This window comes from Pelodiscus sinensis, chromosome 4 (assembly GCF_052426305.1).
Source record: "Pelodiscus sinensis isolate ZL-2025 chromosome 4, ASM5242630v1, whole genome shotgun sequence".
Taxonomy (NCBI): domain Eukaryota; kingdom Metazoa; phylum Chordata; order Testudines; family Trionychidae; genus Pelodiscus; species Pelodiscus sinensis.
The window spans coordinates 60,095,010-60,112,057 of NC_143055.1; the positions used below are offsets into that span (position 1 = coordinate 60,095,010).

The window sequence follows — 17,048 nt, forward strand, 5'->3', positions numbered from 1 at the left end:
GCGCTTTGCGTCCGCTGGGCACGCGCATCCCGCTCGCCGCCGTTTCCCTGGAGCTGCACGAGCAGGCCGGGGCCGGCGGGAGCCACGTGGTATTGCCGGGGCGCGCGGCAGGGCCGGGGAAGGGCGCCTGGGCCGTTGTGCCCTGGCCGCGCGCCCCGCTCTCGCGGTTACGTGCCTCGGCCCCGGCCCTGCCTCGCGATTGGCTCGCGGCAGGCGGAGGGGCCCCGGCGTCGAGGCGGCTCGGCTCCCCGCGGGCCCTAGCGCCGGCCGGCCGGCTGCGGGGCGGGGGTGGCCGGAGGAGGCGGGCGCGGCGCACACGCACCACGCCGCTCCGGCGGCGGCTTGTGTGGGCGGCTTAAATAGGGCGGGCGGGGCGCCGGGCTGCACTGTCCGCGCGGAGGGTGCTGCTGTTCCTCGTGGCGCCGGAGCGGCCAGGCCGGGCGGTGAGTGAGCGGCGCGGGGGTGTTTGGGCCGGGCGGGGGGGGGGTCTGGCTTTCTGCGGCGAACCGCCGCTCCTGCCCCGCCTGGGCCTGTAGGGCGCTGCGCTGTGTCGGCTCCGGCCGCCAGGACTCCGGCTCCCTGGGCAGCTGCGAGTCTGGCTGGGGCCTCTCGCTGCGGCTGAGCGGCCGGCTGGAAAGCCCCCTTCTTCCCGCTTCCGTGCCGGGGATGCGCTAATGCTGGAGGCCACTGGGCTGGCAGGTTCCTGTCTCCGGGTGGCGAGCGTGAAAACCGGCTCTGCGCGTCACGGGATCGCTGCAGGAGAGAGGCACCAGGGAGCTTGCACGCCCCGAGGAAAAAACCTGCACTATGTGAACAAAAGAGCGCAAGCTTTGTGGGAGGGGACCTGCGTCTCCTTTTCTAGAGGAGTATTGCTCCGTAAGGGCCAGGCCCACGTCTCTGGGAATCTCCCGGGCACTGGTTAGCCGCAAGCTGGCCCTCGGTATCACAATGGCTGAGATACTGTTCTAGAAGATGTTTTGCTCAGCTTCAGTAAGAGGAGGAGTCCTAGATCCAGATCCACATCTGGTGATGTTCAATTGCCTAGTGATGCTGTCAAATTGGGATCTCAGAAGTCACTCTGAAAGTGACTCCTTGTTATTATCTGGCGCTCTAGCTGTATTGCCAATTGAATGACAAAATTCTGTGGTTCACAGGTGCTTTAAGAAAAGCCCACCAACGGATGAAAAAGACTTTTGCTGTCGCAAGTAGTAGTGTGAACAGTTCTGTATCTGCAGGAGTACTCTGCTGTGACAACAGGAACCCTGCTTCCAGGGGGTAGGAGTATTTTGTTGGCTAAAGTGTCAACTTGTCATGTTGGTAGACTTTTAGTGATGTGACCATGTCAGTAAAAGTCTGTCAAATTCAACAACCTCTGCTTCTAGCAGCACCTTAGACAACAAAACATAGATGGTGTCATGAACTTTTGTGGGCATAACCTACTTCTTCAGATGAAGATCTATAATCTCAGTAGTCCACTCAAGTCCTTGTAATAAGAGTTCCCTTTTCCTGGTATAGAGAGACACTAGAACAAGGTTAGGCAAGATATGGCTTGTGGCCTTTTGGGACCCTCAGGCAGGCTACCTGCCTGCTACAGCTGCAGGCTACTCAAAACAGCTGGCTGCTGGGTCCATATGCCTCTAGTTGCCACACATCCTGATTTCCAGCCAATGGAGTTTGTAATGATTGTGTTGTGAGCAGAAGCAGCACATGAAGTTGCTCCCGCACCTCACGCAGAGGCATGTGTACCCAGAAGTTGGGAGCCTGTGTGAGGTCCCTCTAGGCTGCTAGCTGGGAAAAGCCTAGATAAATACCCCCTGGCCAGAGCCTGCATCTGGCATTCCAGCAATAGGTCACCGTCTCCACCTACCCCAGGTTTTCACCCAAACCCTTTCCAGCCCCCCTCCCTCCAGCCCCAGCTCAGACTCCCTCCTTTGCCATAATCCCTTACCCTGCAATTCCTTTTGCACCCCACCTCCTTCAGTATGATAGAAGAGTGTGGCCCTTGATCACTAAGCAAATCTTTGAAGGGGGGCCCCCCCATCAAAAATTGACCACCTCTAGTTAAACATTGAAGGGACTAGAATACATTGTGATATTAGGTACTCCTTTTCAGGGCTTGACTAAATCATCTTGCAGTTAATTTATCTCTTGGGCCGTCTGTGTGCAAACTAAAATAATGTTATAAATTTAAGCAAGTAAATAGCATGATATAGGTAACTAGATGTCTTTTACAATGGCTTAGTAATACAGCTAAGAACTTAACACTAGAACCTGAGTGCCTCATGTGGTGTATGAACTTATGCAGCATTCATTATAACAGTCAAAGCTGTCTTGGATACATAATAAGGAAAATTAGCTTTTTAAGGGCTTCCTTAAAAGGATTGGATTAAGTTGAAGCCACTAGTTCTCAAATATTCTACCACTTTCAGAAAGCTTATCAAAGCTTAACTTTTAAAGGTTATTGTGCTTGGTCAATGTAGGATAACTTTCTGTAGGATCATGACTCTTTTAAAAAAAAAAAAAGTGCAAACCACATACCTTCAGATTTCATGTTGAACCCTGACATTTGTGTAATCTCAGGATTCAAAGTAGACCCTATTGGTAATCAGGCATATTTGGATAAGAATTGGGTCCAAAGTGGTGTCTGCCGCATAGATATCTGGGGGTAGAGTCCAAGATGCAGAGGCTGGCTTCTATGATAGTTTGGACATTAACCATTCCTAAATGCCTTATCAAGCCCTATCTACTTTCCATCTACCTAGTTTGGAAAACTGTTCAAAAAGGGCTCTAGAAAACTTTCCTCTGGCTTATACTATTAAGATAAACCAGTCTCTAAACCAGTTAACATTAGTTAATGTTAATATATTTGTTATCTGGCTGGGGGCATACTCTTGAAGTGGTTTGGCAAGAAATTTTGGACTGATACGCTTAAGCTTCAAGAGGAGTGCATCAAGTACACAGGCACACTTGAAAAACTCTCATTGTAAACAATAATAGTACCAGTTGTCCAAATAGCTTTTTTAAATGTTCCAATTAAACACATAATGTGGCTCTGTCTGGAGCTGTGCTGTTAGCCTTGCAAGTGTCAACTTCCAGCTAGTAGTCATGACAACTGTCTGAAAAGCAGCACTTACTTATTCTCAATTAAGAAAATGTTTGGACCCAGTCAAGGTTGTTTTTTTTTTTGGGGGGGGGGGGGGAAGAACAGGGAAATAAAGCTTAACTAGTTAATTGATAACAGTATACACTCAAGAATGAGCAGACAGTTGAGGGAAGGAAGAATGGAGGGGAAAGGGTACAGGCGCCTTGGGGGCTGATTCAAAGAGGCTTGGGGCTCCTGGCTGTTGCTGCTACTACCCCAGGCCCTTTAAATCCCCACCAGAGCACTGCGCTGTGCAGCTCTGGGAGGAGGGGGGGTATGCTCTGGGTAGTGTGGTGGGCTGGCATCTTGCCCAGGGGCCTACAGAGGCTGTTAGCTCCGTGACTGAACAAACATGAGCCTTCCTTGACAATTGCAGTGAATAAATTAAATCTAAATATGTTCAATTTATACATTTGGAATTTATTTTGCAACTGTAAACCAATAAATGTTAGGTTGGATTAAGGATGTGACTGCCAGTCACCCTGTAAGCATCACCCTAACTGTGTGGTGATCTACCAGGAAATGGTTAATCAGTTCCCTGGGAGCAGCGTCCCATGTGGGAATCCTGCTTAGTTGGTTAATCAGGTAAATGTTAGGTTAGCCTAACATCTAACCTAGGGACATAAAATACTAACTAGTTAAATCTGGCTCATCAATTTCATAGGGCAAAAAGTTCTTCCATTTTATCTTTCCTGGAAGCAAGGCTAATATTATTATAAAACAAAACTTGTTCTTCCAAAAGTAAGGAGTGAGATGACTTCCTAGTCCTTTTCGGTGAACTTTCCTGCTTTAGAGTAAATTTATTAGTCTACCTGTCTGGTTGCATCATAAAATATGAATTACTAAATGGGAAATGTTCATTTTTAAAACTCTGCTCTGAGGGAATGAGTACTGTTATTGTGAGCATCTTGGTCTCCTTTGCAGCTACTTCCAGCATTGCAAAAATGACAAACTTTACAGTGTGAGTGTGAGTGAGTGTGTGTGTGTGGGGGGGGGGGGGGGCAGTGGCATCAAGGAATTGTCTTGGTATCATCATAAACTTCTTGGAGTGTTTAATGATTAACACTCAGTGGAGATATGAGATGGGCCTGGATAATTCAGGTAAATAACGGACATCAAGATTTTTCTGTCCCTATTCATAGGTACACTACAGTGAAGCATGTGGTTGGCTCTACTAGCTCTTCATTACTCTGTTTCTGAAACTTTATTTTCCTCTCGCAGTGAACAAGTAAGTATTCTGGCCAATTAAGCACTATTGCTTGGGAATCTAGGTCTGCGGACCTCTGGCTGGCTGCCATGGTCTGGTTTTTCTAGCAATAGTATCTCTAAAATGTAGTCAAAACAAATGCATCTATTGCATGTAAGTAACTGCTATAGCTCCCACAAGCGTGTAATGCAATCTCTAAAAAAAAAAAGTGGTAATGCCCAGCTATGAATGGAAGAAGTTTTCCATATCTTAGGAAAATTCTCCTGATTCATACAATAATAAAAACTTTTGCCCTGCTGCCCTATCTCAATCACTTCTTTTAGACGACAACTCTGAGATGTGTAAGAGAAGGATCTTACAGACTTTGACAACTGCTTCCAACCCACCCTCACCTGTCAAAATTGGTTCACTTCACAACACCAATGGCTATACTCCTATTTGCTACATTAAACAGTTGGTGCCAGTTTGTTTTCAAACAATAAGCTATCGTTCATTGGAAAAATTCCCCTTAAAAGGCTCTCGGATGTGTGGGGGGTTTTCTGTTTGTTTTTTCCTCATAAACCACATATACTAGTAGCTTGTCTGTCACTGGCTGAAAATAACTTTCATATTTTACTTACCAGAAAGCAAAAGAATTATTGGCGACAAGACACTCTATCGAGGGGAGTGGTTGGCCAGAAGGGTGCACTTCTGATAGCTTAAGCCCTGTTCTGTGAAGACTTCAATGCAGGCCTATGGAGGAGAGATAATGGCCTTGTCCTGCAAGCCTTTCCCCTTAAATTCAGAGAGCCTACTAGCTCATACAGAACACATAATATAAGAATGGCCATGATGGGTCAGACCATTGGTCCATCTAGCCTGGTATCCAGTTGTCTGATAATGGCCAATGCCAGGTGCTATAAAGGAAATTAACAGGCCAGGCAATTGTGTTATCCATTCCCTGTTCTCCACTCACAGCATCTGACAGAGGCTAGGGACCCCCAGAATACTGGGTTGCATCATCTTGGCTAATAGTTGTTTTTTCCTTAGATCACACTGCTTGCACAATAAAAGGTTGGTATGGTAGGCAATAGCAATTGACTTGTGGCATGGATTTCTTCTGGCTTAACTCAAGCTACCTTTACACTTGGGCTACATCTAGACTGGCATGATTTTCCGCAAATGCTTTTAACGGAAAAGTACTCTGTGGAAAAGCGTCCGTGCCAATCTAGACGCGCTTTTGCGAAAAAAGCCCTGATTGCCATTTTCGCGATCGGGGCTTTTTTGCGCAAAACAAATCTGAGCTGTCTACACTGGCCCTCTTGCGCAAAAGCTTTGCACAAAAGGACTTTTGCCCGAACGGGAGCAGCACAGTATTTCCGCAAGAAGCACTGATTTCTTACATGAGATCGTCAGTGTTCTTGCGGAAATTCAAGCGGCCAGTGTAGACAGCTGGCAAGTTTTTCTGCAAAAGCAACTGCTTTTGTGGAAAGACTTGCCAGTCTAGACACAGTCTTGCTGTAGGTGACTTAGAAGGAACTGCAATATAGTCTTAGCCCTGAGACGTGGAAGTCATTGAGTTTTCTTGTAAATAATGGTTGGAATTAGTAGACCTTACTCTTGCACTTCTATTCTGGGAATGAGAATAAGGGTAATGAACCAGTTTGCTTCCATTAAGATCTTTTTATTAATCTACTTGTATCTGTTTGTTTGAATTGTGATTTTTTTTTTTTTTTATTCTAAGAACTCCAGTTTAAATGCTAGAATATTAGTTTGTTACATGATTAACTTGAACTTGTTTTACTTTTTTATTTACTCTTTCTTAGATTGTAGGTGACTAGGTGTGCATAAAAAGCTAATTCTTGCACTCACATTTATCATTCAGAATATACATGATGCCTTTACATGCATACTAGTGGTCCTGAACAGTGTTTTCCTGGTACTATCAGAATGAGTAAGATAATGTGATTTTTTTTTTTTGTCAGTGCCTGTGCCACCAGAAGAGTGCTTCTATGTATGACTAGCAATAGGCTTCTACAGAACAATATTTATCTTGTGTTTTTTGTTTTGTGAAAGAACATACTGCAAACAGAAGCTTGGGTATTGCTGCACACTACTTCAGAAGAAAGTTGTAGCTGTGTTAATTCTAATAGGCTTAAACCTCACTTCTGAAACCGCACAATCATTCATACTAAACTTCCTAATGATTGCAGAGGTGAGAACAATTAAATGTTCTGGATATCCAAAAGTAGATACTTTAATATTTAGATTGAGAAGTTAAAAATTTAACTATTTTAATATGTTGTGCTAACAGTTTCACCTGCAATATTTTAACTCTCAACAGATGTTTGGGCAGAGTTGTCATATACTGTCAGTGCTATACTATCAGACTTGAGAGCATGCTGAATTGGACACTAAGCTTTATCTTTTGGACACTACTACAATAAAGTACAGCTGCTGTTCCCATGAACTTACGAAAGCATTGCAGCCATAGCTTTATGGGCAGAATTCAGTGCCCATCTAGAATGTATTTCATAATTATACTGCTGTATAGACTGCTCAATCTGTTTAATCCTCAATGTGTGTGCGGTTTGCAGAGTGAAAAGAGAACAAATTTACTTTGCAAGGACAGGCTATAGATGTTATGAAGACTATGAAACCAACAGACCAGATTTTCAGGCACAGTGTATCAACCTGTATCACTTAAACAATCTGGCTGTAGAAGCAATATTACTAGTTCTGGGAGCCTTACATTTAGCACAAAGGCTTTTCTACCCTTTCTTCATTTGCAGAACCATAAAGGTGCAGAACCCATTTAGAAATTCAGCCTATGATATGGGGTCTGTGGCCCCATATCATAGCAATCTTATCTGAATTCTGTTTGGTTACTTTTCAGTCTAACATGTTTGATGTGGCATTTGGCGCAGTATAAGAGTGCGCTAAACTGAGGACTTCTATGGTAACTATAACACTCCTGGGTTTTGACCTACCTGTGGGGATGTTCACATACTTTCAATCAGAAAAACAGACTGCCCTTTTCTGGAATTTGAAACTCTTTATTTTCATGCTACCTTTCTATTCATGAGTTAGTAAGTCTTGCACTTGCACAGGGATCCTCTGGGGGCATGGAGCAGATGTCACTCAATTTGTAAGAGGTAGCAATGGCCAATAATACTAGAGCAAGTTTCCATTGTACTAATCCAGTGGTCCCTAATCTTTTTGACACTGGGGACCAGTAAACCCATTCACAAGCTTTTGGAGGACTGAACATTTATTTGCATATTCATTAAGCAAACGATGACTCTGCAAATTGTTGCTGGTCCTACCTGCCTGGCGGGTTGTTCCCCTGGCCCCAATCCCGGCTGCTCTGTTGGCCAGCGCCAGCTCCCCCTAGCTGCATCCAGTGCCAGGCGTTCTGCATTGGTGCGCATGGTTCCTGGCTTTCTCCCTGGGTCCTAGTGCCTGCTGGATCTAGCCCTGCTGCCCGGGAGCATGCCTGGCAGAGATGCCAGGACAGTGGGCTCTCTCCCAAGAGGGCTGTACTGCCGTGCTCAGCGGTGTGAGGTGCAGCTACCCTGTCACATGGGTTAATAGGATCATGTGTGATAATTTTTCTAAGGACCAGTATTTTTTTCCAAAGGACTGGTACTGGTCCATGGACCACACTTTGGGAAATACTGTCCTAGTCAGTGAATCGCCCTTTAGCACAAGGTACTCTCTGGCAACCCCTGTGCTAGCTGTCTTGGTAAATGTAAATGCTTAGCTGTGTACACATGACAACTTACACTGGTACAAGTAGGTTGCTCAGGTGCCCCTCAAGCAACATCAGTTATACTGGTGCTTAGGTCAGTGTATGCAGCGCACTATCTGGGGAAGAACTTCTGCCAGCATAGCATCTGCTGATAGGGATAGAGTAAATGTCAGTAGGAGAGCTCCCATTGGCTGAGTGTTTGCACTAGCAGTGCTATAGTGGCACGTCTTCAATGGTGCACTGTAATCTCTTTAGTCTCTGTAAAGTAACCATAGCATTTGGGAGGAGAGGAAGAGTAGCTATTGGATCTTGTGTTTTTTCTGTAAGCAATAGAGAAGCTGGCTGCTGCTCTCCTGTTCTTGTTCGTTGCACTCTAACAATGTCTGGTTACTGATAGACAATAGAGGAGCTTTTAGCCCTCTGTAAATGGATCATTGTACCCCATGAGTGGGAGGAGCAAAGAATGGCAATATCTTGCCAATTCGGCTTGCTGCCTCAAAAGATACTGTCTTTGCTGTAAATCTCAGTCTTGGACACTGCTCATTAGTTGAGTCAGAAAGGAGCTTTCTTTACCTCAGTGGTATAAGCTTTTAACAGAATTGTTATGAAGAGCTAAGGAGGACTCTTTCACAAATGGAAAGTCAGCTCTGTCAGTGTTTGCAAACTGATGCTGTTTGCCTCAAGGTAGGTAGATTACTGAGTAGGGATGTTGGATATCGGTTAACTGAATAGTGGTGTAACTGCATGAATTCTTATGTTACATAACTATTCAGTAGTCCTCAGGGGTGGGGCCAGGGAGTCCCTTGTCACTCCTTACTGCTGCCTCTTCATCAGAGGCGGAAGTGCTGGGTGGCTGTCTGGAGCCAGTCCACTAGAGGAGCCAGTTTAAAAATCAGCTCTCTTTGGAGACCAGCTTCCTGCCAGTCCGTGGGGATCTTGCTATCAGAGACCAGCCTCTCTGTGGGGAGCTCAGACCTCCCCCCACAGACAGGGGTTGCTGCCATGAAGCACACTCTGCCTGTGGCAAGCCTGGGCCTGCCACAGGCAGATGCTGCTCTGTGGGATGCAGAACAGCCTCTGTCCACAGGGAGCTTGAGGCCACTGTGTACAGAAACTTTCTTTGTGGCAGCTTCCCTCCTCCCCTGCTGCTGCCTCAGAAGCAACAGCAGGTGGGTGGAGGAGTGACAGGCAGCACTGGAGCTAGCTTCTCCCCCCCCCCCCACCAGCACTGGCTCCTGCTCCCCACTTTGCTGCCTCTGGCTACATATAGATGCAGGCTTCTTTTGGAAGAAATTTCTCTGGAAGAGCTCTTCTGAAAAAACTTCTTCTGAAAGAGCATCTAGACTGCTAAAGTGCATCAAAAAAGCTCTTTCAGAAAAAGGCTTCTTCCTCGTAGAAAGAGGTTTACCTATGTCAGAAAAACCCCTCTGTTCTTTCAAGTTTTTTCTGAAAACGCAATTAAAGTGTGAATGTAAGTGACCTTTTTTTGGGGAAAAAAACAGCCTGTAGCGTAGATATAGCGTCTATAAGAAGTAGCGAGGCGGGGGATGCATATCATCTACAAGGTTAACCAATAAGCCTAAATTATTGTTAATCTAGGGGTGGCCAACCCGTGGCTCTCAAGCCACATGCAGCTCTTCAAAGAAGAAATTGTGGCTCCCACATCTGGTTCGTGGCTCTGAAAGGGGCAGTGTTTCTGTCTGTTTTGTGCAACAACTCGGCTGTATCTGGAACTACTTTGGCTCTTCATCTGTAACATGTTTTCCACTCCTGAGTTAATCGGATAGTTGACTACACATTCCTATTACTGAGTAGCTTTCAAAGAGTAAAATGAGAAGATCTAACTTTTTTTCTTCCTGCTAAAAACCCACTGCAAGACTAGCTGCTAATGTAGGCTAGGCTATAGTAAACATTTCTTACTGGCTACTTTATGCTACTCTAAGGGTGTTTAAAGTTTTCATAGAAGAAAAGGATCAAGAAATAAGGAATCCATCTACATGAGTTGGGGGAGGGAGACATTTCAGTAGGAAGTTTCAAATGCCACCAAGCTGATTAGCTGAGCACCTGGAACTGGCAGCATGTGTTTCTACTGGTGGTGCACATCTATACATGCCTCAGGACACATAACCAGTGCTTCTTTTGTGACGGTATGCCCCAGGACAGCGTACTGGCACCTGTTTTTCCCTGCATAACTTAAATGAATTGCATTCGCCTCAGGCATACCGGCACCTCTTCTCCTGCGGCGGCTGGGTTCCCCACGAAAGCCTGCTTGGGACATGTGGCTCTTAAAGGGGCCATGATGGCACTTTTGGCCCCCGGCGTGGCTTTTATAATTAAGTAAAGCTTGGGCTTCCTTACTCCTAATTCTCCCCCTTTAACTCCTTGACTACACTATAACTCCTGTATGAATAGGCTATACATATGCACATTCTTCACCAATTAGTCAATCCCTGAAGACCAGCACCTAAGCAAAATCTGTCATCGATGTATTAGAATACATGTAGGACACATCTTGCTATTTTAAGACCAAAAGCTGCTCAACCCTAACCCTGTAGAATAAGCACAATGCAACAATAATTACTGCACTTTAAACTAGTGTTTAACTCTTCAAGTGTGGCACCTATGTAGGAGGAAAGACTAATGCCCTGTAGGAGAAAAGTACTATGAAGCTAGAAAAAACTAGCAGTAAGGCACATTCTGTAGTAGGGCTTGCTATCTAAATTCAGGTTTCTAAGTTGAGGGCTTTATTTATGGAACTTTCATTACTGTTTTCAGCTGTTACTTTAGATCAAGGGTGGTCAGAATTATTTCCCATCTCTAACATTTTAAGTTTTTAATGCTGCACAAAACTGGAGAGCAGAACTTAAAGCAACGATAGTACTTCATCAACTATTCTGACTTACTCCATCAGTGAGATGAATGAATAAGTTAGATGTTTCCAGAAATTCTCTCAAGAATACAAAAAAAAAAAAATATTTAATCTGTATCTCTGTACCTAAATAGCACCTAGAGTGGGGATTCTCAAGACAACTTTTTGGTGGCCTCAGTGTGGTCACCAATGTTTGTTGGTGGCTGCTTAGACTTTTTTCTAAAATATTGCATTAGCATTGTGGGGAAATAAATATGCATGTAAACACATCCAAATCATTGTATACACATCCAAATCGTTGTAACTTATTGTTAGCTAGCAAATCTACTGTGAAAATCAATATTAATAAACATACAAGTATCACATTTCATAGCAGACTTGCTTCATTCCACGGGATAAATTATGTGCAGAATGGGAGGCAGCAAGGGGGATGGAGCTAGAAGCCCCACTACTGGGTCTGGCTATTGCATAGCTGGAACCCAGGGCTGGCGCTTGAAGCCCCTCAGCCAGAGCCTGCTACCCCACTTGTCCAATCCCAAAGCCTGGGAAGTTGGGGAACTCATAGTGCCTGCTCCTCCAGCACTGTGCCCCAGTTGTCTGCAGCGGGAGGCAGGATCCAATCCTTGCTGGCTTCCCCAGCAGCCAATATTAAGGCAGGACACCTAGGAGTAACAGGGAGAGGAAAGGGCTGCTACTCCATACTTTCTCTCCCTTGTCTCCATGAAGGAGACTGTAGGAACAAGAAATGCTGACCTAAAGGCTGTAACAGAGCAGCCATGTTAGGCCAGAAATTCTGAGTATAGGATTGTCTTACTAACAGAACAAGACTGAGAAGAAGGCATATCTTTCTTTACAGATGAGGAGATAGAGAAAGTCACTTAGCCTAAGTCAGGTCAATTCCTGAGCCCTGGTCCAGTGTCCTCATCTCAAGACCATTCTTCTCCATCCTCTTAATTGGTATTGTGAAATGCTAAATTTTCTATGGCTTTTTGCAATCTCTGGCGATCTAATTCTTATTCAAACACTTGTGGACCTCTTGTGAGCTAGGCAGCTGCCTGTGCCTAGCTGGGTACCTCATTGCAGTACAAAGATTTCAACAGACTGTAAATTGGGACCATTCTGTAGTAAGAACACCTTAATGTTAAAGGGAAGCACATCTTGGTAGCACACAACTCTGACTAGCATCCTTTGTGTAGTTTTGCTTTGTTCTAACTTAACTTTAGTGAATGTTGTGAACAGCTTTAAGCATCTAGGTAATTAACTCTACCAGCTTCTGAAAACAGAACTTGCTTGGTATAACATCAAAATATCCACTAAATTTTTCTTTAAAAAGCCTGTTGTGACTCTCTTGCGATAGGGGGCATGAGCTGGAAACAGGCACTTATGAATGTCCCTGCCACTTGAGTCTGACATTGTGTTCTTGCCAGTCGCCCTTTTGTGCAGTGGTGTGACTCCAGACTTGCTTGCCATTGGCCTGCCCTCCCTCCCCTCAGTCAAGTATGGCTTGTCTGCTAGTTACCTTTAGCCTAGTGGGCAGGAGCTGTTGGTCTCAGCATGTGACTATGGCCTGAGAGACCTTGGCTGAGAGGAAAGCAGCAGCTGAGCTGACAGCAGTACTTTTCCCCTCCCATCTCTGTAGTCTGTTCCTACTGCAGTCTGTCATTAGTATTTGATGGCAGAGAGCAAAAAAGACTCTCCAGTGCATTTTTCTGTATATAAGCAGCAGATAAAAATCAATTTCCTACGCTTATTCACTTGCCTTGCTCGACTACGTAAAACTTCTTGAAATGTCAGTTTGTTTTGCTGTGTGAACAAATATACTCTGTCATAATGGGAAATGGGATGCCTCTAACATATCTGGTGGCTCTTCATAGGTCAGTTGTGACGACAGCTCACTTCAATTAGCTGTGGAAAGTTCAGCCTAAAAGCTTAACTAGCTGGACTTGCAAGGTGGAAAATGCTGCTGCTGTTGTGTTACCAAGGACTTAAGGGGCTTGGCCACTCTCGTTTTGGCACTTGAAAGCATAGTGTTCAAATGTAGGCAAAAAACAAAGCAAAGGTCTGCTTAGGCTTCTAATCCTCAGGTTAGATTCCAAATGTTGATGAAGCAGTTTTAAAACATAGCTATTTCATATGTGACACAGGCACAGTCTACTATAAATAACTTTCCCTTGAGATAGTAATAGTTTGGTTACAGTGTAGCATGTGCCAGCAATTGGCTTAGAATTAGAGTATTTTAAAGCTCTGATCCATCTACTTTTATTTAATAAACTGGTCCTTTTGTTATCCAGAATTCATATTCACTAATAGTTGTCTATCTGAAACAGTGCAGAGAACAAAAAGTTGTAGGACAAAATGTTATCCCACCTGTTGGGGGCACATAGGGCAAGTTGAAAGGAATTGTCATATATAAAACTGTTTCTCCTATAACAGACATCTGCATAAGGAACAACCGCAACCAACCACAATGCAAGCACATGAATTGTTCAGACATCTGCGAATGCCAGAACTTGATGATGTCAGACAATATATGCGCACTCTTCCAACAAATACATTGATGGGATTTGGAGCATTTGCAGCTCTTACAACATACTGGTATGCCACAAGACCCAAAGCTCTGAAACCACCATGCGACCTAGCCATGCAATCTGTGGAAGTAGAGGTAAGCACACTTCTGTCTAGCCATGCTTAGAGCAGGCATTGTTTAAAACTTGAGGTACTACAGTGTGTAACCCCACAAGATGGCTAGTGATGCATCTATCTACACCTGCTCTCTTTGTGTATGGGAGTAAGGGGCAAGAATAAAACTTTTACATTAGGCAATTTCTGTAGGTTTGAGTTCTTCTCACTCTTGGTAGAATATCTTGAGTTCCTTGATTGCTATTAGGCTTCAGTCTAAGAATTATTTCCCTTGTAGTTTGGCTTAATGATTAGCACAAGCTTTGTCAGAACCAATAAACATGAAACCACTTTTCTTCCTTAACCACTGGGTAACTATGTCCATATACATAGTTAGTATTCTTGGACATTAAGATTTTGTTGCAGTAGTCTCTTCTCCAGGTTAGTGGCTACATAAGTATAGAGATCAAACACTTGAATATGCCTGCTGTTTGTTAGGCTTTTTATTGGCTTTCAGCAAGAGATAGGCTAGTCCTCTTTAAACTTGCACCTTATTTTTGGTAGTTTAAACTGTCTTTTTTTTTTTTTTTTAAAAGGTTGATCATCATACAAGGGGTTCTGGGCTTCTTTGAACCCTAGTGATCACTAGAGCCCTGCAAATATGCAGATGTCTGCTTTATAGCCACAGATGTGAATGCGGGTGTCCATAGTACACTTCTGAAGATGTGGATACGAATTTGGTATCCATGTACAGCTCTAGTGATCACAACACATAGCAATCCTCTCCATAGCTTTGCTTAACCCAGGATTTAGGTTATATTTAGACTAAACTAATCTTTCAGTCTAGCATAAAAATCAGGAACTTCTTGCACAGATATTCTGCCTCTAAAGAACAGTCACTGTATTGCAGGTGTTAAAGTAGCTAGAATTTGGCAACCTTAGTGCTCAAAGTCTGGATTAGACACTAGCATTCTGCTCTGCCTTTTTAAGTAAAGACACTGAGCCCCGGTCCATTTCTCTTCAGAAAGAATTCATTTTGATTACTCCTTTCCAGCTAGTTACTACTATAAGAGCTTGACCCTGACACTCTGATCCTATTTGCAATACAGAAATCTTACTACATTTAGTCATACTTTTTATGTATAGCTGAATGGAAAGCATTTTATGCAATTCTAAAAGTGCATGACTAGCAAGATACTGCACTATCCTAGCTGTAAGTTTCATCTCAGGAGTATTGTCCATTGATAACTACTCCCTTAATTGTGCCTGCAGATGATCCAGGCACACTTGATATTGCCTAGTCAAACCTAGACTGACCTTTTATCTATATTTGGAGGCTATCTGAACAATAATAACGATCAGCTTGATAGCCATGCACCTTGCTTAAGTACATGCAGAATTCCACATTAGAATCTGAATGCCCAAAAACTCTTGAGGACTGGGCAGTAAAGGAATCTTTTCAAATGACAATGTGGATTATGCTATGAAGTTGCCTTTTGTAGCACTTTATATAAATCTAGATCAACTCTCTAGGGCAGTGTTTCTCAACTAGTGGTATGAGTACCCTTAGGGGTACTCAAGAGAAGACCGGGGGCGGGGTATATCAACACAACTGGAATTTGGAGAACTGAATTTTTGTTTAGTTTTACAGTGCTTTATTATTTTTGTACTCTTTACATTCAAATATTTCATTGCCTGCCTGGCTACGATTAAGTTGTTTAAACAAATGTGTTGCAATGGTAGAAAAAAGTCTGAAAACTGTAGGTACTGGGGGTTCTTCATAAAATAAAAAAGTTGAGAAACAGTGCTCCTAGAGCACACTAGTGACCTCTAGTGTCTCTAATGATGTCTGATTTCATAACTCTTCCAGAAATACGGCCCACTGAGCCTTCAAATATTGGTCCGTGCCATGCATGCAACAATTGGGAGGACTGCTTCATATTTTCCAGTTGCATTCTAAGGATTGTATCATGAGTGTTCATGGGTACAACCCACCTACGAAAGCTCATGATACCATCTACGTGCTTTGTTAGCCTTTAAGGTGCTGCTAGACTATTCATAGTCTGTAACTGGAAAAACTCAACAAACTTGGCTACCCTTCTGAAGATTATAAGGATTGCCACTTGCACTACTAGCTTCAGGCAAGGTTGATCATAATAAAAGGGGATCTGTTGGGGGTGGGGGGGTTGTCTTCTATTAATGGGAAGACACAAGGCTAGCCTGTTTGCTGTAATGTTGTTGTTTATTGGATTTCTGACTAAGTTGCAGGCAGTCCTGTTTTTCTAGATTTGGGGGGAGGGGAAGTATATGGTGAAAAGTGCCAAGCTTTGAAGGACTTTAGGGCAAGAATTTTAAATGTGGATGTTTAAGGTGTCCAAGAGTTGTGCTCAGAACTGGTGGGGCTCGTGAGAAGATCTTTCTGGATTTCATAACTCGTTATTCTCTTTTGAAACCTCTTTGGGCTCAAACTAGCCACCAGACGCTTCATGTTATTCCTGCTTCCAATATGTCCTATTATTCTCCCAATCTATAAACATATATACAACTTTTTTAGGGTGGCGAGCATGCTCGAAGATCATCCCTGCTTCACAGTGATGAGCTGTTGACATATTACTATGACAATGTGAGAACAGTCTATGAAATCTTCCAAAGAGGCTTGGAGGTGTCAAGTAAGTCTCTTTTGTTTACTGTTCATAAAAAAACAAAACTGTCTCTTCATTAAGAATTTCTGGGGTCTGAGACAGAGGAGGCTTCAGGATCAGCTTGTATCTTGTTTAGTAGACAACTAATGCTCTAGCATACTAGGAAGACAAAGGTAATGCTTCAGACATCCAGAAAACAAAACTGACTGGTCTGATGTGAAGCAGGGCTGTGCAAGAAAAGTCCAACCTAGAGCACACTCCATTCAGCCGAATGGGAACAAATGTAGGTTTTGGCTTCTATTAGACTGTCTCCCATCAGGGTTAGGCATTATCTGAACTGAACAGCTAAAGTTTCAAATAATTGAAAGGGAGACAACAGTTATAGCCTGAACAAACTGGAATAACTGACACTCTTTTCTCCCAAGATAATGGTCCCTGTTTGGGTGTTAGAAAACCAAATCAGCCATATGAATGGATCTCTTACAAAGAGGTAAGTAGCCACTCTAGTTCTTGATCTTAAAACAAATTTGGCTTTCTCTCTTGGCATGATCATAGTAAAATACCAGTGATGTAAAATCTTAAGACTTTTCAGCTTTTTCAAGTACTCGCACATTCACATTGCCCTGACTCTGTGAAAAATATTGCAAGGAGTAGATTTCTGTTTTCAAAGGGACAGTCCCTTATTTAAGCCTTTCCACAGGTGCCCTAACTTTCTTAAATGGATGAATAAATGCAGCATATAGAGCTGGACTTTTCCCTGCTGATCCATCAGCACAGCCCCCCACTGCAAGCCAGCTCGCATCCAGCAGGACTCATCCCACTTCTAGCTAGCACTGGCT

The 17,048-nt window shown here is 43.8% G+C and overlaps 1 protein-coding gene across 4 annotated transcripts in view; it reads left to right on the plus strand.

Annotated features, from left to right (window-relative positions):
• The first annotated feature begins 294 nt into the window (after positions 1–294).
• Positions 295–17,048, plus strand: part of ACSL1 (acyl-CoA synthetase long chain family member 1) — a 60,145-nt gene continuing 43,391 nt past the window's right edge. The window contains exons 1-5 of one of the 4 annotated variants that reach the window (XM_075930288.2): positions 310–443; positions 1,155–1,275; positions 13,382–13,610; positions 16,122–16,236; positions 16,635–16,699. In XM_075930288.2, coding sequence (XP_075786403.1) covers positions 1,181–1,275; positions 13,382–13,610; positions 16,122–16,236; positions 16,635–16,699 — 504 coding nt within the window. In that variant the 5' untranslated portion in view covers positions 310–443; positions 1,155–1,180. Of the gene's footprint in view, positions 444–1,154; positions 1,276–4,284; positions 4,371–13,381; positions 13,611–16,121; positions 16,237–16,634; positions 16,700–17,048 lie in introns of those variants that run through there. The other 3 variants (XM_075930290.2, XM_075930291.2, XM_075930289.2) reach the window with 3 other exon arrangements.